Raw genomic sequence first — 23,298 nt, 5'->3', positions numbered from 1 at the left:
CTTAGCGATGCCTGATGCCAAAGACCCCTGTGCATTTGACATGCCTCTTTTCTTTCCTTACTGAACCACATCATCGTGAAAAACAACCAGTGTTCAAAACAAATAAACTGAGCCATCATAGAAACAGCCCTTCCAGATAGTCTTAGGAAAGGTTGAGAAACATATTCTAGTGTTTAGGTAAGAAACTAAAATGCTGACTCAAACCATAATTTCAGCAAAGAACATGGTGCTTGGAAAGTTTCACAATCTCTCTGTATCCCTGAGGTACCACTTTTAAGAAGGGTGTCTTAGTTCCAATTCTTCCAGAAGCAGACCCTGAGATGAAGTTTGGAGTACAGGTACTTTATTTGGGAGATATTCCCAGGAAGCACTGGTGGGTATTATGGATTGAATCATGCCCTGTAAAAGATTGTTGAAGTCCTAACCCCTCCCCCACCCAGTACCTATGAATGCGACCTTATTTGGAAATAATGTGTTGGCAGATGCTCAAGTTAAGATCAAGTCACTGGAATGGGTTCTGACCCAATAGGTCTGTGTCCTTACAAAAAGGGAAAGTTTAAATACAGAGACAGACTTCCACATAGGGCAGAGGCCACGTGGAGTTGGGGGCAGAAATCAGGGTGTTGCATGTACAACCCAAGGGATGCCAAAAACTACCAGAAAGCCACCAGAAGCTAGGAGAGAGTGTAAACCAGAGCCTCAGAGAAGGAACCAACACCCCACTGATTCCTTGATTTTGGACGTCTAACCTTCAGGACTGTGAGAAGACCACTAACTGGTTTTCAAGCTATGGTGCTTCAGCAGCCCTAGGAAACAGATATTGTACATATGTGGGGGAGTCTGGCAGGAGCAGAAAGTGAAGTGAAGTCCCTCAGTCGTGTCCGACTCTCTGTGACCCCATGGACTGCCGCCTACCAGGCTCCTCTGTCCACGGGATTTTCCAGGCAAGAGTACTGGAGTGGGGTGCCATTTCAGCTAGTCACCACTCTTAACAACAGGGCTTCATGAGGCTGGCAAATTTGTGGAAATAGGTGGTGCAGGGTTAGCATATGCGACGGCAAGGCTATTTGGGTCTGAATTCAGTCCCTGGCCCAGAGCTGCCCCTACAGGGCGTTGGACCTCCTACACTGCCAGGGCCTTCTGCACCGCTGCCTGCATGGCCAGGTGCACAGAATGCCAGAGCGAGGCTGCAGGCTGAGAGGTGCAGCTGGAGGCAGCTGGAAGGCAGGCCAGGCACTGAGGGGGAGGCCAGTGTGGTATGAACATGCATCATCCACTACAGAAGACATGCTAAACCTTGCCCAGGCTGTTGGGAGTTTCCGTTGCAGAGTTTAGCACCTAGGTTATTTAAGAAGGGTAAAATATCACTGATCTCTCTTTTCACTGGAACAATTCTCCCAATCAGTGTCCCTAAATTATGTCCCCCTAATCATTCACCTGTCCTGATTGCCATGGGGATATGAGTAGGAAATGAGAGCTGCTCAAAAGGAATGGAGCGTCTAAGTCATACTGCTGTCCTGCCTTGGATACATTCCTCCCATTCCTGGGGTGTCTTCCTCTCCCCTCTTTGAATTGAGTCCTACCCGTTCAAATCTGTGACCCCAATGTGTATCCCTTTGCTCCTCCAGCATAGCTTTCTGAAAGCCCTTACATTTGAACTACTTGATACTGTTCTCCATTGAACTTTTTTTGAACGATTCTGCAGACCATTTAATAGCAGTTCTCTGAAAAAATAAATGCCAAATTGGGTCAAATCAATTCATACACTATTACATACTGTTTCTCCCTCTCTTCCTCTTGGGGATGTGTAAGGCACATTTGCAGAGAGAAGGTTCTGACAAGTCCTGCATTGTAATAACAACAAAAGAAACCTTCCTTAAGTTTGCTCAAACTAGGGTTTCCAGTACGTCTATCCCTTCTTGCTGTGGTACAGCAGTCCTATCTTGCAGAATACAGTTTGGGAAACAATGCCTTTGTTATAGACTTCAGTGAACAAGACCTTTAGGAGTCAGCTCCTTTGGACGAGGAGGGCTGGCTCATGTGAGCAGCTGGCCCCACGGAGGGAAGTCAGTACTGGGCCTTGAGTGGGAGTGGGCTATACACCACAGTCCCAAGCGCCATGAATGTGAGGTCCCCCAGGCTCTTCATCCCAGAACCATTCAGAGGGTGGGAAATGAGTTTCCAGGGACGGGCAGGGGGCTACTAAGAGCCCTTCCTGAGGTAAGACATTCTGTTCCTAACACCAGATCTGCCCTTTCCCAACTTTTTGTGGCAAGCAAACCTCAACTCCTACCACAAAGTTCATAACAAATGTAAGCTATTATCTCCCAGGGGCAATATAGTTCATAGTGGGGGCCAGGCTGCCTGGGGTCAAAGCCCAGCCCTAGCTCATGTAGCCATAGGCCAGTGTCCCCCAGCCCCTACCTGCATTACGGGGACACCAGCAAAAGTGCCAGAGGGCCATCTGGCCTAATGCACTTAAACGACACAGAAAACAAGCTCCTCTCAACAACAGCTCATGCCACTTCACCAGACCAGTCAGATATCTCTGTCGTGTCTTGAAACTATGAGTTCTCTGAGCATAGCAACTGGGACTCACCACGGTGCAGTCGCTGACGTGTGACAGTGCTTCCTCAGAACACATATTCAGGATGAGTTAAAGGATGGCTATGCTCTGTACTTTATTTCTACCTCTGCTATTATTTCCAACAATGAAATGTTTTGTTATAACATACCCTCTTCACTAATAGGAAGGTAACTCGATTTTCTCTCATTGTAGTCTTTTCTCTCCAGTTAGAGAGGACCTCTCATGACTAGATGGCTGCCAGGGCCTTTGATCAGTGGGTCACTGTCCTTGTGGTCGCCATGGCCCCGGGCAGTCACAGCAGAAATGTTTAAGATGCCATAACATATCTGTCTGTCTTAGTCATGAATGGGGTGCCGAGAAGGGAGGTGCTATACCCAGGTAGAATCACATCACAGAAAGCTCTTAAAAGGAAATTCTTCCAAGTCCAAAGGGTCAATCTTGCTCATCCTAGGAAGGTCATCCGCTGGTAAACAACTGATGAGAAAATCTGGACACATCTCTCCTTTAAGAAAGTTGAACATGTCTGTCTATGCTATGAGCGGGCTTCCCCAGAGGCTCAGCAGTACAGAGTCTGCCGGCAATGCAGGAGAAGCAGGTTGGATCCCTGGGTCAGGAAGATCCCCTGGAGGAGGGCATGGCCATCCACTACAGTACTCTTGCCTGGAGAATCCCATGGACAAAGGAGCCTGGCGGGCTACAGTCCACTGGGTTGCACAGAGTCAGACATAACTGAAGCTACTTAGCGTGCACACACGTATGCTACGAAAATCCACTAAGTGAAAATTCACACTCATGGAAACAGTTGAATTAGAAAATAAATTCTTCCATTACTAAATAATTTGATAACACTCTCCCAAGTAAGTGTTGTTATAATATTCTCTTCCACCAAACTTTCAAAGAGCCTCATCTAGTCGGGGGAAGGTCCTTTTGTATGCGGCTAATATTTTTTTTTGTTTTAAAAATCAGTTTTGTTGAGTCATCATTTACATATATTAGGCATTTTCTGCACCTAGATATAGTAATAATATAAGGAATTTGGATCACTTGTTTGTTCATTAAACTTTTATTTTATATAGACAAAAAGTACTCTCCCTCCACTCAAGCTTCTATACACCAAGTTCTCACTGTTCTTCAGATTTTTGTCCATTAATGCTGCAGGCCCTGACCTACAGGGCAGCAGGCTGCAGGACGGCCTTGCTTTACAGCACCTGCTCTCCTGTAGCCCCTGAGACAAGATCAGATCAGCACTCCTCCCAGAATCCTGTCAGGAGCAAGACAGACAGGGGATAGGCAGAAAGAAAGCTAAACACACACATACACAGGTAAATCAAGCCAGAGTGCTTTCTGTCTCTTGGACCACCATTTCTGCTCTGGTAAGATCCAGAAGTAGAACTTAAGGGTATCTATCTTTTTCAGCTCAAATATTCTGTGATTCTGTCATATCAGGGAAGCCCCACTTAGGTCACAGAAAATCTTTCCAGAGAGGCTCCGTTCTTATCACTGAAAGTCAAATTCACTGACGGCATTCCCCATACCCACAGCAGCTAATCATGATATTACCAAAGCCACTTTTGATTACAAAGTACTTGCTGCTAAGTCGCTTCAGTTGTGTCCGACTCTGTGCAGCCCCAGAGATGGCAGCCTACCAGGCTCTTCTGTGCCTGGGATTCTCCAGGCAAGAACACTGGAGTGGGTTGCCATTTCCTTCTCCAATGCATGAGGAGTGAAAAGTGAAAGTTAAGTTGCTCAGTCGTGGCCGACTCTTCGCGACCCCGTGGACTGCAGCCCACCAGGCTCCTCCATCCATGGGATTTTCCAAGCAAGAATACTGGAGTGGAGTGCTATTGCCTTCTCCATACAAAGTAGTTACACTATATGAAAGGTGCATTCCTGATGATTTTCCAAAATTCTAGTTAATTTCTCACAGGAATAAATGCAAAATTAGAGCCACATTATTATAAATAGTGCACATAAATTGAGACCTTATTAATTTTTTGTATTGCATTATTTTTCACTTGCATAATTCAAAATCCCATTAAATGTGATTTTTATATTCCCTTGGAAAAGATTTTTTTAAAACCTTCAGAGAAAAGGAATGAAGGTGATGGAAGAGAAAGATAAAGTCCCATGGTCATACCTGTTGGAGAAAGACTGTGGTTTTGAAGGAATTCTATGGGGAAAGCATCCAGGAAAATAGAGAGGACTCCCTAGAGAGGACTCATTACAGGGACAGCACCTAGGCCCATAGAGAGGACTCCCTCGAGAGGACCAAGCAGCATAGTCCTTGGGTAATCATTCTGCACTGAATCTAAAATGATTGGCCAATTTGGAGGTTAGATGCCTTTTTTTAAAAAAAATTAAAGTTACTCCAGGCTTCATGGGAAATAGATGGAGAAACAGTGAAAGCAGTGTCAGACTTTATTTTTGGGGGCTCCAAAATCACTGCAGATGGTGACTGCAGCCATGAAATTAAAAGATGCTTACTCCTTGGAAGAAAAGTTATGACCAACCTAGATAGTATATTCAAAAGCAGAGACATTACTTTGCCAACAAAGGTCCGTCTAGTCAAGGCTATGGTTTTCCCAGTGGTCATGTATGGATGTGAGAGCTGGACTGTGAAGAAAGCTGAGCGCCGAAGAATTGATGCTTTTGACCTGTGGTGTTGGAGAAGACTCTTGAGAGTCCCTTGGACTGCAAGGAGATCCAATCAGTCCATTCTGAAGGAGATCAACCCTGGGATTTCTTTGGAAGGAATGATGCTGAAGCTGAAACACCAGTACTTTGGCCACCTCATGTGAAGTGTTGACTCATTGGAAAAGACTCTGATGCTGGGAGGGATTGAGGGCAGGAGGAGAAGGGGATGAACGAGGATGAGATGGCTGGATGGCATCACTGACTCAATGGACATGAGTCTGAGTGAACTCCGGGAGTTGGTGATGAACAGGGAGGCCTGGCGTGCTGCGATTCATGGGGTCACAAAGAGTCGGACACGACTGAGTGACTGATCTGAACTGAACTCCAGGCTTGCATGCTACTATGAAATATTCAACCCCAAATTTAAAAATCCCTAAACAGCCAAATCCTCTCTTTATCCCTTGGCACAGAGGAGCCATTTTGAGCTCTTAAAAATGCTGACAGGAATTTTCTGAGTAAGCTATGGTCGGAAACCAAACCAGAAATTAGATTGACTTCAAATCTGAAGTTTGAGTTTAGAGCCATAGCTAGAAATTGATGTGTTTTTTTCCTAATGAAAAAAAATCAAGAAATTATCATGAAGATCAAAAACTGCTCTCCAAACCTTCCCTTTCACATCCTCCCCCCAGGCGACTTTGGATTGCAAGAGTTCGTGATTATAACTTTATTCACAATCCATTTTTGGTTTCCAAGTAGCTCCCTCTCCAAGATGAAATTACAAAGCTTTGAAAATTAGAAGCACCCTTCTGCTCACACCAAAGAGCTATTCCTGATGAGAAGCTCTGTTGAAATGGAAGGAATTTGCTTTACAGCAGCCTCCCTTGTGGAATTCTGGATAGGAACGTTTAACAATACAGCATTTGCAATGGGCAGGTGAGAGCTGACCAAGTTTTTAAAGGAGATTTCACAGGCCAGTTCAGCAGGGAGATGGATGGGTGAGCTGCGGTAGATACAATTATTTGACTTTCTGAGCTGTTCCTTTGAAGCCTCTACACTTAACACAAAGAAATAGAAAAATCCTCTTTGCCAACCTTTTGTAACTCAATCTTTATTGTTCCCACTGCAATCGAAAGAAAACAGACAAGATTCATTTTGTCCGTAAAGCATGTGTGTATTTTATATAGGTCTGGGTTTTGAAGTGTTGATAGTGAAGCAGAAGAAAAGACAAAGTTTCCTCTCTAATCTGAAGAAATCAAAGGGAAAATTTCTGAAGCTCTCAAGCCTAACTGGGTGGTATCTCCTGATATATGCCTCTTTTGCTATTAAACTCAGCATGGAAATTAGCACAGGCTCACAAAATGACGGAAATTAGACTAGACCATAGAGAAGCAAGCCTGTAGGGAAATTAAGACTTTTTTGTAAAACCTGAGAACATGACCTATAGAACTAGGGAAGCTTTCTCTTAAAGAAAGTTCTTCTTTCTTTTCAGCATCCATCTCTCAAAGACTGATGGGCTGGTTGGGTCAACCATCTACAGGATTGTTTGTTTGCCTTGGGGTATATGACAGGTGCTTGGTAAATACTCACTCACTGATAAGCCAATCGGTTTACCAAACAGTTTGTTTTAAGTGAAAAATTTTGTTCTCATTTTAAGTTAAAAATTTCTTAATTTTTTATTCCTGGTATCAATCCCACAATTTACAGGACAATATACCTGATTTACTGAAAAGAAAAAGACCAAGTTTGAAGTGATAAAAGACGTCAGGAATGTACATCTAACTGATACTACATTGCATTAATCAGTAGCTACACTTTTTGCAAACTGTGGCTCTGACAGTCCGAAGGTTTTCTGTTTAAGCTGCAATAACTTTCCTGACTGTGGTCATCGTTCCTTCTGTAGCACATTTTTACAGCCCCTTCAGTGCGTTTTGGAGGACTGCCTCAAAGTAATCTGCGGCTTTCCGAATGACTCCTAACTCTCTCCTGCTAAGAACTCTAGCCCTTTCCTGCTGCGTTGTGGAACCTTCTGATACCATATTCACCCCTCCACTACCAGATCTATGACCACCAACATAGGGACCCGAGCTTCTTCCACCAAAACTGTCCCACTTCATAGGCCCATAATTTGATTGCTGTTATTCACTATAATTTCCAAATCATTATAGTATCCCCCACTACCATAGTTACTACTGCAAAAATGTCCTCCTTCATTGTAACCGTTATCCTCTGCTACTATCAGCATTTCTGTTACCGTGGTTTCCATACTCTGGCCCACCGCCACAATAGCCTTCTCTAATGCAAGACCCAGGACCATCGTGATAGTTGCCGCCCTCACCTCCAAAGTTACTATGTCCCCTATTATCTCCTGCTGCCTCCACCTCTATGATTCCATGACTTCTATGACACCTCTTCCATCAGAGTTTCCACCGTGGCCAAAGTTTCCTCCATAGCCTGTAACATTGCCGCAAAAGTGGTCTTTCAAAGTATATTCTTCTGTGTCTCTAATGCCACCAACAGAAATTTTCTTCACTGTTAGATGAGAGCTTCCCTGGTGGCTCAGATGGTAAAGAATCTGCCTGCAACGTGGGAGACTCAGGTTCTATCACTGGGTCGGGGAGATCCCCTGGAGAAGAGAATGGCAACCCACTCCAGCACCCTTGCCTGGAGAACTTCATGGACAGAGGAGCCTGGTGGGCTACAGTCCATGGGGTCGCAAACAGTTGGACACGACTGAGCGACTAACACTCCCCTCCACTTTCTTTAGGAAGAGCCCTCGTTGACTTCACTACACATCCATCACCCTTGTGTGGTCCAACACATATTGCCCCATCCGCCTCTTGTGAATCCAAAAGTAAGTCACGAAACTAAAGACTCCGGGACATTTTGTTTGGAGGTTTCTCGTGACCACACAGTCTATGAGTGTGGCCCATTTCTTAAAGTGCTCGATTAAACTATCATCTGCACTTTCAACCCTCAGAGCACCAAAAAACAGTTTTCTCAAACTGCTCTGGTTCCTTTGGATCAAAGCAGTAGCACAAAGACACATAAAATTCTGAGTATTTTAGCAAGAATGGCAGATTTTGCTTTAAAGCAGCAAACTTTTTAAAAAATATCCTATTTTCAGCTGAGTGCTTCAAAGAAAACACAGGGCAAAGAATTAAATTCTTGTCACCTTAGAAAGGTCTGTAAGGCCTAAAAATGCGCTGGCAGAAGTTTCAGCAAAAATGAGGCCATTTGTAGCATTTTCTGCTGGGCATCTCCTCCCTCTCCCTTCCAATCCCGTGCCCTCTTCCCCAGCTACGGAGTGAGGAGGCCACTGAAAGCCATTGTGCTACCCAGATGGTTTGAATAACCAGATATTGAAAATAACTATCACACATAAAAACAACAACATAAAAAAACTCTTGGTCTGGCAATACCAACTCTCGACAGCCAAAGTAGGTTACCTTATCGAATTGCTTATCAATCTGTTTTGAGGGCAGAAAGAAAGAAAAGCATCAAATGTATTTTGACTATTTTAGTCAAAACTCATAGGATGACCACTGTGGGAAGAACTGGTGAGAACTGGGGAACTAGTGGCGTTTTCTGCTCATTGGTATGTGTTCCTGAAACTCTGTGTGCTGGGCCTCCACCCTGAGAAGGGCTCACCATAGGGAACGTTTGTGTTGGACTTTTAACTATGAGTTATGAGAACAACAATTTTCCACCTTCCTTTGTCACCTTAATGCTGCTAATAATGTCAACAGAGAGTCCAGGAGGTCCTCACATGTCTGGACTTGATTATAAGAGGCAGACAGGGTTTCCATGGGGGGCCAGGGTAGGGTCAGCATTCTAGGCAGAGGGAACCGAGAGGAAGGTGGAAAGAAAAAGAGCAGGCTTGGGAAAAGGGAGAATTAGGAGGGGAGTTCTTAGGGCAACTGAGTCACCTGAGAAGTCTCTGTATCAACATGGGCAGACCTAGAGATTGTCCTACTGAGTGAAGTAACTCAGACAGAGAAGATACATTGTACAACATTTCTTATACATGGAATCTAAAAAGAAATGATATATATGAATTTATTTACAAGACTGAAACGGATTCACAGATTTAGAGAACAAACTTATGGCATCAGAGGAGGAAGAAGGCGGATGTGGGGAGGGGATAGTTCGGGAGTTTGGGATGGACATGTGCACACTGCTGTGTTTAAGGTGGATAATCAACAAAGACCTACTGTATAATACAAGAAACTCTGCTCAATGTTTTGTGGCAGCCTGGATGGGAGGGCAAACTGGGGGAGAATGGATACATGCGTATGTATGGCTGAGTCCCTTCACTGTTCACCTGAAATTGTCACCACATTGATAATCAACTATACTCCAAATAAAATAAAAAGTTTGAAAAAGAGAGAAAGAAAAGGGTCTCTATGAAGGAGTTGCTCACACCTCTCCATAATCCTAGAGATTCTAGTTTGGACAGAAGTTGTCTTCACTCCCTTCTGCAGAGAATGCCTGGAATGGGTTCAGTGACATCTCAGCTCCGCCATTCTCCTGCCTAGATTGCCAGCTCTAAGCTCAAGCAATGTTTGCCCTTCTTTCTACAGAGCTGTCCTGCTGCCGCCAGCTTCCTCTTAAATGCGCAGAAAACCACTCAGTGGTGCACATGGAGAGACATACCAGCAAATGCAAGACACATATATTTGCACGCAGACAAGCACACACATATGGCAAGCGTGCCAATGAACTCACATGCTGGGACACGCCAGAACATATGCACAAACACACAGCCTCACACACACCTCCACACGTACCCTGGGGCCCAGACACTTTTACCCCCAGCAGAGCACACAGGCAAACACACCAGCGCACGTGTGTGCTGCACCCACCCTGAGCCGGCCCCTTGCTGGAGTCCCCGGTTCGCTTGCCTTCCCCCGGCTTCTCTGGCCAGCCTGCCTCCCAGGGCCGCAGACTGCAATCTCCACCTCCACCCCACCAGGCTATCTTTTCTACTCTTCTCCCTGTAATGGCTCCTCACTCCAAGTCTCCCAGCCCATAAGATGAAAAAGCAGTTCTAACTCAGGGCTGACGTTCACATTGTGGTTTAGAATCAGAACAACATCGCATGGTGGGGAACTGGTGAAATGTAGGAACACACAACTGACTTTCCAGTACCTACAGCAATACAGAAAAGCGGGGATTTGTTTAATCTTATATGGTGGCGTTGGTTCTAAGCCATTCTCCCCAGTTCCGGGGTTTGGTGAAAGCCACGCACCTATAGCCAGCAGCCCTACGGACACCCGGAGAACCTCCCGGAGACTTCTCTTTTCCCAGTCTTCCTGCCGGGCATCTTGGGGAGCAGCCCCACTAAGATTCACTGACGTTCAGAATCTGGCAATTTTATGCTTCTGCTCTGAACATCAGATTTCTTATCTGTTTGCTTTGCCCCAGCCAACAGCAAAAGGCTTTGCACTCTCAGAGCTCAACCCAGGCAGATGTAAGTGGACTAAGGCTAAAATCTGACATAAATAATTAATAATTGATTGCAGACATTTGTTATTTAAAGATAATTCTCCCACTCCTTTGGGATTTATATAAAAAAACAAATCTCAACTCAAAGTCTGTGTGTAATATTAATAGTACTCTATTCTTTTAGAAAAACTCACCCCACAAAATCTTACACACTTAATGAAGATACATTGTTACCAAACAGATCGATTAAAGGCTATTATTTAGGATCAAATCTTCTCAAATACAATTTAATTTATATTTTGATCTCCACCTATGCATAATGTGGTAGGGGCAAGGAGGGGTGCCCTTCTGCATACACAGAAGCTGGTTGAATTGCAAACTGAGGTTGGTCCCTCTCAAGAAATGCTCCCAAATATGTGTTTTTATTAAGAGGAAAACAGGAAAGATGGATTTTACCATTTGGGGTGAACATGAGTTCAGAATTATAGTAATAGGCCAGAGGAAAACACAATCCTATATTAACAACCAAATATTTAATACTCAGGAGAAAATATATTAATGAGGATACTCAGTATCAAAACAGTTATTTCTTACTTCAGAAATTGAAAGGAAAATCACAATACATGCTTACTAAGGGGAATACCTTCAAAGGTCTGCTTCAGAATTCAGTCATCGCATGTATAAGATTGCAAGTTGACAAAAAGCCTGGTGGAGAGGCTGCATAGAACATTCGAGAGCACACACCTTGAACAAGGGATCAGAAAAATTGTGTTTGGGGCCTGGTTCTACTCAGGCAAGTCCCCAAACCTCTGATCCTCGTTTCTCTTTCTATAAAAAGAGAATCTTACTACTTTTTCGGCTGACTTGCCATAGGAGAGTTATGAGTGAAGGTATTGGAAAGCATTTTGTAAATATAAAGGGGTAACTGCACTAAGAGAATGTTGGTCTGGACCAGTGAGGATCCTGCCTGTCTTTGTTCAAATGCTTTCTATTTATTTTTTTCCCCTTGAGCCTGAAAATTAGTTGCTGAGTATCACAAATCATAACCGGCAAGCAAAGCGGACGGTGAAAGCTCCTAACATTTCCACCACTGCAATTTGACTGCTTCAGACAGCAGTTTGCTTTCTGTCAATTCTCACCAACAAAGTCCTTGTGTGGCCATAAATCTACGATCGATGCACAAGCGTAAGGGACAAGCCAGAAAATGCTGGACTCTGTCCTTGGATTTTTTACAGTGGGAGCTTCTGCTTAGAGAGTTAAAAATATGTGATAAGGTAGAAGTTTGGACTTTTTTTTATAAGCATGTGTTTTATTTGTTTATTGGAGCTTCAGGGAAGAGTAAGATTTAGGTTCCTAATTCTATGAGCCAATACCAGTGAGATGGTAGGCAACTTAAACGTTCTTAAAATTCTGGTAATTTTATAAGACCATGCAATTCATTTTGTAGCTGAAAGGGGTGTTCAGCTCTCTTCTCATCTTACAGATGCAAAAACTAAAGAGATTTCTGCCCAAGTTTACACTGCAATTTAGTGACAGAGGAAGAAAAAGAAAGCATGTTAATACCAAGGTTTCTACTTTCTTCTACCAGAAAAATGATATCCTTTCTATTTTGTAGGTTGGGAAACTGAGGCACATAGCATAATGATTACTGCTTTTGCAGCGCTTCTGTGTACAGGCACTTCTAAGTAGTATTTCCAGCCCACACTGCTCTCCATGAGGCAAGACATCGCAACCGCCATCTCGCAGAAGAACGGGGCTCTGAAGGCAAGCAACAGGCCACAGGGAAAGGATGGTGAGGAAGCAGCACTCACATCTACATCTTTTTGGTTCCATGGCCACCTCTGTCCCTCCACCCTATTGCCTGCTTCAGAAAAGATGAGAAACACTTGCAGATGGTCAGTTAGGGAAAGAATAATCTTCCCTTGATGGAAAAACTGTTCAGACTTCAATAGAAGTCTTAAGTATCCTAGGAAATGTTTTGTTACTTTAACCTATTATTTTAATTATCAACCCTAGAGAAATTAGCCCAAGGAAGTAAGTCAGGAAAAAAAGTTGTAAGCTATATATGTTAAGATTTTCTTGCAGGATTAGCTATAATAACAAAAATCAGAAATAGCACCAATGTCCAACAATAAGTAAGAAAATATGATGCATAAACTATGGAAGTTAACATAACAATTAAAAATAATCATGAAAGCTAAGCATAAAAAAGATACTCAGAATAAAATATTAAGGAAAAAAACCACATGAAATTGTTTTTGTAATAACAACTGTAATAAGCGCCAATACTTTGGCCACCTGATGCAAAGAGCCGACTTCAGGATCAGAAGAGAGCCTGATGCTGGAAAAGACTGAAGGCAGGAGGAGAGGGGGACGACAGAGGATGAGATGGCTGGACAGCATCACCAACTCAGTGGACATGAGTTTGAGCAAGTTCCAGGAGATGGTGAAGGACAGGGAAGCCTGGTGTGCTGCAGTCCATGGGGTTGCAAAGAGTCGGACACGACTCAGCAATTGAACAACAAATAGCAGCTATATAAAGATATGCAGACACCTGGGAAAATATTGGAATGGAATATTTTTCAAATTTATAACTTCCTCTGATTTTATGATATTTTTTGTAAAATATCTCAAATGAAGACAGAGAGAAAAAAATGATAGCTCGTTGAGATATTTACTTAGTAACTGAGACCATATTGGACTATAATGATTAGATATCCTGCTTTTTTTTTCTTTCTATATTTTGAAACAGTTAGACAATTTAATAATGTGATTTATGCTTTAATCCACAAATTTTTATTTTTCTCCTTGTTGCCTTTCATTAATTTACTAGTCCATTAGCTAATCTCCAACAGTGGTAGCCTTCTTTATTTTCTGCTTTTCCTTAATGTTAAAGCCAGATGAGAAAAATGAATATTTTTCTTCGTCTACTTTTCAAGATATAGTATTAGTTGAATCATACGAAATTATCATTTTTGTAGGTCTCAAATAAATGAATATCGAAAATTTCTTATGGTCCAATCAGAAAATTTTAACAATGGTAGGATTTTATCTTAGACCATCCTTATTAATAATTTTAATCAGTCTGTTTACTCAAACTGCCTTGTTCCCTCCACCAGTTTAATTTTTAAAGTACTGTGTTTTACGCTAAGTTCTCTAGAAGAAAGGTCTAAATAAGGCCCCTCCATAAACCATTACAGTGAATTTAATCACACAGAAAGGTCTAGACTTCATTCTTTCACTCACCCTTTTAATTCACCCAACAAATATTTACTGTGTGTGAGCTCTGCTTCAAACACTGTGCTAAGTGCTGGGGTATCTCTGAGCAAGATTAAAGCATCTTTTCCCTCAGAAAACACAGATTGTGTTTTAGATTGGAAGGAGTATCTGTGCATGTGCAGTGACTAAACAGATCATTTTGTTTCAATTAACAGATCAAATGACTAGTTTGATTGTTTTTAACCAAATGGACTTTATGTTTTCTCAAAATGATTAAATCTACAGTCACTTTAGTGTTGATAAGAACTAACCTTGGCCCAAACAGAAGAAATTTATTTCGAACTATTGCTGCTATTTATTTAATCAAGTAGCTGTGAGTGAAAGTCGCTCAGTCATGTCCGATTCTTTGCAATATACAGTCCGTGGAATTCTCCAGGCCAGAATACTGGAGTGGGTAGCCTTTCCCTTCTCCAGGGGATCTTCCCAACCCAGGGATCAAACCCAGGTCTCCCATATTGCGGCGGATTCTTTACCAGCTGAGCCAGCAGGGAAGCCCCTATAGGTAAATAAGGCTCAGGAGAAAAAGGATTACAGAGTATGTTTGGACAATTCTAAAGCAAGACAGTTCCCTAGTGGTGCCTGAACTCTTTGAAATAAAACAGAAAACACCATATTCAGGGATTCTAGAAAATAAACGTGCATATCCAATTTAAAAAATAATTTTTTTAAAGACAAAGGAAAAAATAAAATGATTTTTTTAAAAAATATTCAGCAGTGGTTATTCACTTAAGCAACAGTTTTGCAGCTCTTTTTCTGGGGAATGTTTTGCAGCAGCAGATGTGTAAATAGGCTAGCAAATCTGAAAAAGGCCATGGTAGAAAATGAAGCAGATCATGTGGATAAGCAGAGCCAGAGGACCAGAAATCAAAATAAACCACTGGCAAAAGTGCCGTCCATGAAAAACTTCCTGGCGTCCTGGCGTCACTCAAAAGCTCCCCTCAAGCACAGCCCCAAGCAGTTTAAGCAAAGATCTGATTGCAAAGAGTGTTCAGTTAAATGCCCTGGGCACTGTGCATCCACACCGACCATTTGGCTGAAATTCGGGTTGGCCACCCTGACCAGTGATGACCAGGCAAACTGTGTTCTAATTTGCTCCCCCTAACTGCTTATATCTATTAGCCATATTTTCACTTTGAGGGAGTATCTCCTAGAGGATGAGTATCTCTGAAAAATAAAAATGGTTCCTGTAACACTCATCCTGTGACCCAGCGAAGGTTTGACACTTGTTCACAATTGGGCCTACCAGTGGCAGGGATCACCACTGTGTTCCTGAGCTGTTACGGGTATGCTCAAAAACCAAAAGGAGGGTGAACTGGATCTCAACAGATGGAGAAAACATCCAGTGCTGCTCTACAACACAATCAAAAGCAGGTTAAGAATCCTAACCATGGGTTTCCATTTCCTGTCACTGGGTAATGAAAACAAGAAAACAGTCCAGGGTGTAATAGTAATAAAAATTAATACAACTTTTACGTATTGACGGTTTAGTATGTATCAGGCATGCAACATTTACTTCTCATTTTCACAACTCTGCAATGAAGGTTATTCTTACTTTAAAGGTGAAAAAACTGAGGACCAGAGGGGTTAAGTGACTTGCCTAAGGTTGCACAGCTGAGAAATTGGCAGCACTGTAATTGGCCTGACTCTTCCCACGTCACCTTTTCCTGAGCCTGTGTGTCCAAGCTGCACCTCCTTACAAAGGAAGGACCAAGGCCACATTGACCACTGTGAGGTAGTGACCACCTTGGTGTTAAAGGCACTGTAGAGTTGAGGGCTCTACAGACAAAACTCTGCCCATAGCATTGGGCACTCCATCTTAAACTCTTTCAGCTTCAAGTGACTGTCTTAGCAGACTCACCCAGGAAGACTTCCTCAGGTAGACAGACTGGGGCATTATTTGCTGTGATCTTAATGATCTGGGCAATTGCAAGAAAACAAATAGAAAAGTCTTAGTAAAAAGACGTCTTAAAAGGGTTTGGGGAGTAAGTAACTTAATTGAGCGAGAAAAGAAGGAAGATCGCAACTCAAATTTCATCAGCAGCCTTTCCTCCAAAGGAAATCATAAAGCGTAAGTCTTCTCAGCCAACATGAGTGCCTTTTGTGGCCCTTTGTGTTAAAGGCCCCTCTAAGCCTCCTTTGCCCTCCTTCAATGAGGCTAGGAAGCTCACCTAAAAAGAGCTGAAATTTCAATCTCCAAACTGGCAAAGCAAGTGGCTTTGAAAGATGAATCTAAACCTTTTCTTCCTGTACACTGCTTGTGGAAATGGGCATGGCCCCCATCTTGTCTTCTGGGTGGGGTTTTGTTTACCACTCCTGCAGCTACTACGACTCAAGCAGCTTTATTTTCTTTTCTAATTCTATTGCCCCTGCCTTAGCCCCAAGGCTCAAAACAAATCGACCCCTGAGGAAACTTCAGATGGTGAAATTATCTCCCGAGTACAGTCCCCCAAACTTGAAGCCCAGGGTCTGAACCTGTTGCTGTCATCTGTTCCCTCTGAAGTCATTGAATTCATAGGCCCTCATGGCGTCATGGGTCCTGCACACAAGGATGGGCTGCTCTGGGCTCGCCCTGGTGTCCTTACCCCACAGTACCACGTGACTCATACCCAGCAAGGCCTTTTCTGAGAAGAGAGCTGTGATGTTACAGAAAACCCCATGATTACTTAGTCCTCGACGCCCCCAAGGCCCGAGGCTGGGGCTGTGCCACGTTCTCCGGTAGGAGCAAAAGCACCAGTGGCCTCTCCAGCTCTCCCACCATTGTTGCCAAACACCCTCCCACGCTGAGGTGAGCTGTAAAGTGGAGAAAAGGCGTTGGCTTTCGACCACTCTCCCCATTTTTTAGATTCAAATACAGCCTGTCCCATTTCTTGTCAAAATGCCAAGATGCCAAACCCCAGACAGAATCCATTTTGTCTTCTTTTCACTTCTTATTATTCTTATCTGAGCAGGAAAACACAGTGGGAATGAAAGGATTGTAGAAAAGCTAGTCTCCAGGGCCTGAAATGAAGTGAGGAGTGAGTTCTCTTGTCGGTTGGTTGTTCCTCGTGGTGGTGACCTAACAAGTCACATCCTCTCATCTCTCCCCTACGTTCTGTCAGCGTCTCTGGCTTTTTGGCCTCAGACAGAGAGCTGCCTAAAGCAAGGGGCAGTGGGTGAGTCACGGAGCCCGGGGTGGGTGTGTCATCAAGCAGCCGTCGGCTGTGGGGTGCAGGGGCAGCCATGTCAGAGCTGAGCCTAGATGTGGGCCTTGAAGCAGGCCGCTTCCCTCCTTCGTTAACCCAGTCAGTGCCTGGCTTATGGAGACGCTTCAGGTAAGTCACAGCCATGACCCTCTCTGCCCGACGGCACATGAAACACTCTTTGTTGGCGAAGCAGGAAGGCGGCTGAGTGAGGGAGCCAGCAAGGCAGTAAGGGAAGAGCACACAAAGACTCGGAAAATGCTCCAGCACAAAATGTGGCCCGGGTGAGGCTTTCTGGTCCCTCCCAGCTTCTGGTAAGTTCTCCCTCTCCTCTTGTCCACACAAATCCTGCCGCAGTTCCTCCTCATCCTTCCCCCGTCTCAGACTTCTCTCTCTTTTTATCACTGGAAAAATCCATACTTCACGCAGGTCTGTTTTCAAGCAGCTGACTCTAAGCTAATTTCCAACTTGGCCATATTGAAGCAGATGTCTCTATAGAAACAGACCCTTCCCTGTTCAGCTGTCCATTGCTTTGGGGAGGGCAAGATTTAAAGAAGACATTGGCTCCTCTCCACACCTCTGCTCTCTCCCTCCACCCCACACACATATGTACAAAGAGTTCCTCAAAGCTCATTTCCATCGATACATCCAGCCTTACCTGTAACTGGGAACTGCGCCTGCAGGATGGCCACAATGACAAGTGCTGTCCACTTCATCTTGTCCTTTCCCAGGATGGTGCAGGAGGCAGAGGCTGAGGCAGCTGTGACGGGATGGAGAAGAGGAAGGGAGTCTCTGCTGGCTTTGTTCTGCTGCTGCCTCCTCAGGAAGTGGAGGACGATGGGCCTTTGAGAAGGCACCTGCCAACCAGGCCAAGAAACTCACACTCCCCCTTTCGGTTCACAGGCAGGAAGCTCTGGAGGTTTGAGGGTTTGGGGTGTGTGCATGTGTCTTTCTGTCTGAATTTTTGCTATATATATATATTTTTTTTTTTTTGGTCTCCTTTAACCATTGTTTTATTTTCCTTCTTTCTAATTTTTGTCTGAGTGATAGTTGCCCAGTCAGGCCTCACTCTTTGCAACCCCGTGGACTGTAGCCTGCCAGGCTCCTCTGTCCATGGAATTCTCCAGGCAAGATTAGTGGAGTGGGTTGCCATTTCCTTCTTTTTGTCTAATTTTTGTCTAATTCTTTTTGTCTAATTTTTATCTAATTCCTATCTTGATTGGTATAGTCAGCCCCTAAGCAAATACAAGTTCCCAGTGCATTTAAGAATGTTTGCGGCTCTCCTAGATTCATGTATTTTACGGTGGTTGGTGAGATGACAGAGCTCTAGATTCAGAGTCAGGTAAAATGTGGAGATAGAATACTTGGGTCTTAGTGCCATCTCTGCTATCTGCTTCCTGTGCGGCCTTGAGTAAGTCACTCAGCATCGCTAGACCTCAGCGTCCCTACCTATAAAGCAAATTGTTGAGGAGGCGGATCTGAACTTGGCTTGAATTTGGACCATAGGAAATAGAAGAATTCACATAATACTTCAAACACTTTTGTTATTTGACAGCATTTAAACACTGAACCAACTTACAATAATGAAAAAGATTAATACTCATAAATAAACTGTATTATTTATGCAGTGTAATAAAGTGTAAGATCTATGTGAAACAAACTTTCAAAGAACTTGGGTAAATGGAAGGATGTATCTTGGTCTTTGATAGAAAACTTCCTTTTAAGAAGTCCATGATTCTTTCTAAATTAATCAACCCATACTTCTACAAATACCAACAGAAGTTTTAGCACAAGATAATCTTGGTTGAAAGTTTGCATGAAAAATTAATGTACAAAAAATACTGACGACTCAAAAAAAACACAAGCAATCAAAGAAAAAAATAGGTAAACTGGACTTCACCAAAATTTAAAACTTTTGTGCATAAAGGACACTATCAAGAAAGTAGAGACAATCCATAGAAAAAATAGTTGTAAATTAAATATTGATAAGGGTACAGTATTCAGAATATAACTCAACTAGAAGAAAAAAGTAAAAATCGGCCAAAGATCTGAATACATGTTTCTCCAACAAGCACATGAAAAGATGATCAATATATTTGGTCACTAGGGAAATGAAAATCAAAACTACAGTGAACTATAACTTCGCATATACTAGGACGGCTAAAATTTAAAAACACAAAGTGCTGGTAAGGATGTTAAGAAGTTGGAACTCTTATACATTACTGGTGGAAACGTGGGAAATTTCCCTATGGAAAATGTGTGACATATCCTCAAAATTTTAAATAGAATTATCACACAACCCAGCAATTCTACGCATAGGCATATACTCAGGTGAATTGAAACCATGTGCACATTAAAACTTGTACATGAATGTTTATAGCAGCATTATTCAAAATAGCCCCAAACTGGAAACAACCCAAATGTCCACGAACTGAGGAATAGATAAACAAATTGTACGTCTAAACAATGAAATATTATACTTGCAACATGGTCGAAACTTGAAAACAGTATGCTAAATGAAACAAGCCAAACACAAAAAGACCAAATATTGTACGATCGCATTAATACAAAATGGCTATAATAAGTCATAGAGACAGAAAGTAGATCAGTAGTTTTCAGAGGACAAGGAAAGGGGGAAATTGGGACTAATTCTTAACAGGTTTGAAGTTTCTTTTGAGAATGATCAAAATGTTCTAGAACTAGATTGTTGTGATGATGTATGACACAGTGAATATACTAAAAGCCTCTGAGTTGTACACTTTAAAATGGTAGACTCGTGTGAATTACATCTCAGTACAAAAACAATGCTAAATAAGCAAAAGAACAGCCAGGAAAACTCTGTAAAAGAGGAGCAACGAGTGTGAAATAACCCTGCAAAACATTAAGCAGAGAGACATGGTTGCCATAGAGCAGTTGTGATCGTACAGGCTCAAACACACGTGGTCAATTGGTTTCTTATAACGGGACTAGGAAAACTCAATGGAGAAACAACCAACCAATAAACAGTATCTCCATGGTGAAAAAAAGAGCCCTTATTTTCTACTATATGCAAAAATTAACTGAAATAGTCCATAGGTGTAGATGTGGAACATAAAACCATAAAACTTCTGGAAAAAAATAGAAAAATGTTTATGTTAACACATTTGAAGCACAAACTATAAGAGAAATATAATTGGTAAATTTGACTTCATCAAAATTAAAACCTTTGTTCAGTGGAAAACACCATTAAGAAACTGGAGAAGCAAGCCATTGACTCAGAGAAATTATTTGCAAATACATATATCAGACAGAGGACTTATACCAGAATATATAAAGAATGCCTTCATATTAATAATATAATTAAATCAACAAGAAAATGGATAAACTATTTGAATAGAAAATTCCTCAAAGAAGATAAATGATCAGTAAGCACATAAAAAAGATGCTGAACATTACTAATAATTAAGGAAACACAAATTAAAATACAATGAGATACCACTACACACTGACTAATATAGCTAAAATTAAATAATTGACCATATCAAGTGTTGACAAGGATATGGAGGAACTGGAACTTTCATACATTTGATGATAAGAATGTAACATGACACAATTTTGGAAAAAGTTTGGCAGTTTATGAGGGAGTTAAACATACATCTAATATATGATTCGGCCAATTCACTCTTAGGTATCTACCCAACAGTAAAGGAAACACATTTCCGTACAAAGATCTCTATATGAATATTCATAGCAACTTTATGTTTGTGATAGCCAAAAACTGGAAACCACCCAGATATCCATCCCCAAATATATGGATGAATTATGATATATCCACAATGAAATAATGCTCAATAATAAAAAGGAATAGCTGTTAGTAACAAAACAACATAGCTGAATCTGAAAATCACACTGAGTGAAAGAAGCCAGGCAAAGAGTAAGTAAATATTGAGTGATTCCGTACACAATTCTAGCTCTGTCATAAGGGCTGAGTACCTTTACACATAATAAGTACCCAAATGTTGTTCAATTACAACAAGCACTATTTTTTTAATTTTTATTTATTTATTTTTGGCTGCACTGGGTCTTCATTGCTGCACGCAGGGGCTCCTCCCTAGCTGTTGTACTCAGGCTTCTCAACGTGGTGGCTTCTCTTGTTTCAGAGCATAGGCGCTAGGGTGCACAGGAGGCTTCAGTAGTTGCGCTGCAACATGTGGAAACTTCCTGGACCAGGGAGCAAACCTCTGCATTGGCAGGCAGACTCCTAACCACTGGACAGCCAAGGAAGTCCACAACAAATACTTTTTGAGTGCCTACAATGTGCCAAGCCCTGTACTATAATGCTGAAGATATGACTGAGTAAAACAAAGAATCTTCACCCTCATGAAATTTTCAGGCTTGTAAGGGTCTAAAAACATATTAGAAAATGAGTAACAGAAAATTCATAGAAAATGAAGTAGCAAATGGCTTTTTAAAATGTTTGTTTGTATGTTTCTTTATTTATGGTTGTGCTGGGTCTTCGTTGCCGTGCACGGGCTTCTCGTCGCAGTGTCTTCTCTTGTTGCAGAGCAAGTCTGCTCTAGGGGTGCAGACTTCAGTAACTGTGGCACACGGGCTTAGCTGCCAGCATGCCCCCTGCATTGGCAGGCATATGGAATGTCACTGGAATGCCAGGGAAGTCCTGGCTTTTAAATGAATGAAAAATCCTCAATATCATTCAAAATGAGATAAATCAAAATTATAACTGCAGTGAACATACATTCTTACCTATTATATTGGTATCACCCCCTCTGCTGGGTTCCATTTTTTCTTGCCTCTCAAGGACCTTATTCCAGAAATTTTCTCTGCTCTCTCCTTATCTCTTCTTATCAATATACAAGCATGTTATTTCTCCCATCTTTAAAAAATCCCTCAAATATTTGAGAAACCTTTGCACATTGGAACTTGCACCAATGGCAACTCTTGGTGGTTATGGCACCAAGAGTTATCCAGGCTTCTCCATATGAAGTAGGCTGGATTAGCCTGCTGGGAACACAACTCAGCTGACTGCCAGGGAACTGAGTAGTCATCTTAGGTCACCCAGCCACAGCAGAGTCACCAGGGAACCGCAGTCACATGAGTGATGCCCGCTGACGCCAGAGTACTGCCAATCTGACCCCAGCCTAAGCTGCTGACCCACAGAATCATAAATACCAAAAACAGGTTTGTTCTAAGTTACTAAATTTGGGATAGCTGTTACACTGCTAGATAACAGAAACACTCAAAATCCTCATATCAATCTCAGCAAATGACCTAATTGGCCCAGGCTGTCTTATGCTCACCTCTTGGATCAACCATTGTTTCCAGTGGGAACAAGACAAGCCTAGAGATGAGACATTATGATTAACAACCCTAGAGAATCATTTATCATGAAAGGCAGAAATGGAAAGGTATTGTATGAAACAATAGCTGTCCAGTAGTGCCAGCCTTGTTCTGGTGAGTGCAGTGGGATGGGGCTGGGACCTACAGGAGGGTACAGGCAGTGTCAGGAGCTGAGAGAAAGTCTTAGGCTGAAAAGAAGTGGGAGGCCAGTGCTTGCTGTTTCCTGAGAGGTCTCCATTGGAACAGAAACCGCTGCCAATCCCTGCAGAACCTCACCCAAACACCTCCACGGGGCCTCATCTTTGCCACCTCACCTTGCTGTACCTGGAGAAGGAAATGGCAACCCACTCCAGTATTCTTGCCTGGAGAATCCCATGGACGGAGGAGCTTGGTGGGCTACAGTCCACGGGTTGCAAAGAGTCAGACACGACTGAGCAACTTCACTTTCACTATGCTGGGCCCAAAATTTATTTCTCATATGTTTGTACCCTTTGACCAAAATCTCCCTATTTCTCCCACCCCCTACCCCTTGGTAACTGCCATTCTGCTCTGTTTCTATAAGTTCACCTTTTTTAGATTCTATATTTAAGCGATATCAGATAACATTTGTCTTTCTCTATGTGACTTATTTCACTTAGCATAATGCCCTCAAGTTCCATCCATGTCATAGCAAATGGCATATTTCCTTGTTTTGCATGGTTGAATAATATTCCATTGTATATATATACATACATTCTCTTTATCCGTTCACCTGTTGGCAGATGCTTGGGGGTTTTTTCTGTCTTGGCTATTGTGAATAATGCTTCAGTGAACATGGGATATTTCTTCAAGATCCTG

The 23,298-nt window shown here is 42.5% G+C and overlaps 1 protein-coding gene across 1 annotated transcript in view; it reads right to left on the bottom strand.

Annotated features, from left to right (window-relative positions):
- Positions 1–17,840, bottom strand: part of CD247 (CD247 molecule) — an 84,467-nt gene extending 66,627 nt beyond the window's left edge. Inside the window, exon 1 of the mRNA XM_068965783.1 lies at positions 17,783–17,840. Within this exon, the coding sequence (XP_068821884.1) occupies positions 17,783–17,840 (58 nt within the window). The remainder of the gene's footprint in view (positions 1–17,782) is intronic.
- Between the last annotated feature and the right edge of the window lie 5,458 nt (positions 17,841–23,298).

The sequence above is a fragment of the Capricornis sumatraensis genome, chromosome 2 (assembly GCF_032405125.1).
Source record: "Capricornis sumatraensis isolate serow.1 chromosome 2, serow.2, whole genome shotgun sequence".
Classification (NCBI taxonomy): domain Eukaryota; kingdom Metazoa; phylum Chordata; class Mammalia; order Artiodactyla; family Bovidae; genus Capricornis; species Capricornis sumatraensis.
Note: the sequence above shows the minus strand (reverse complement) of the source record. Positions and strands in the feature narration are given on the sequence as shown.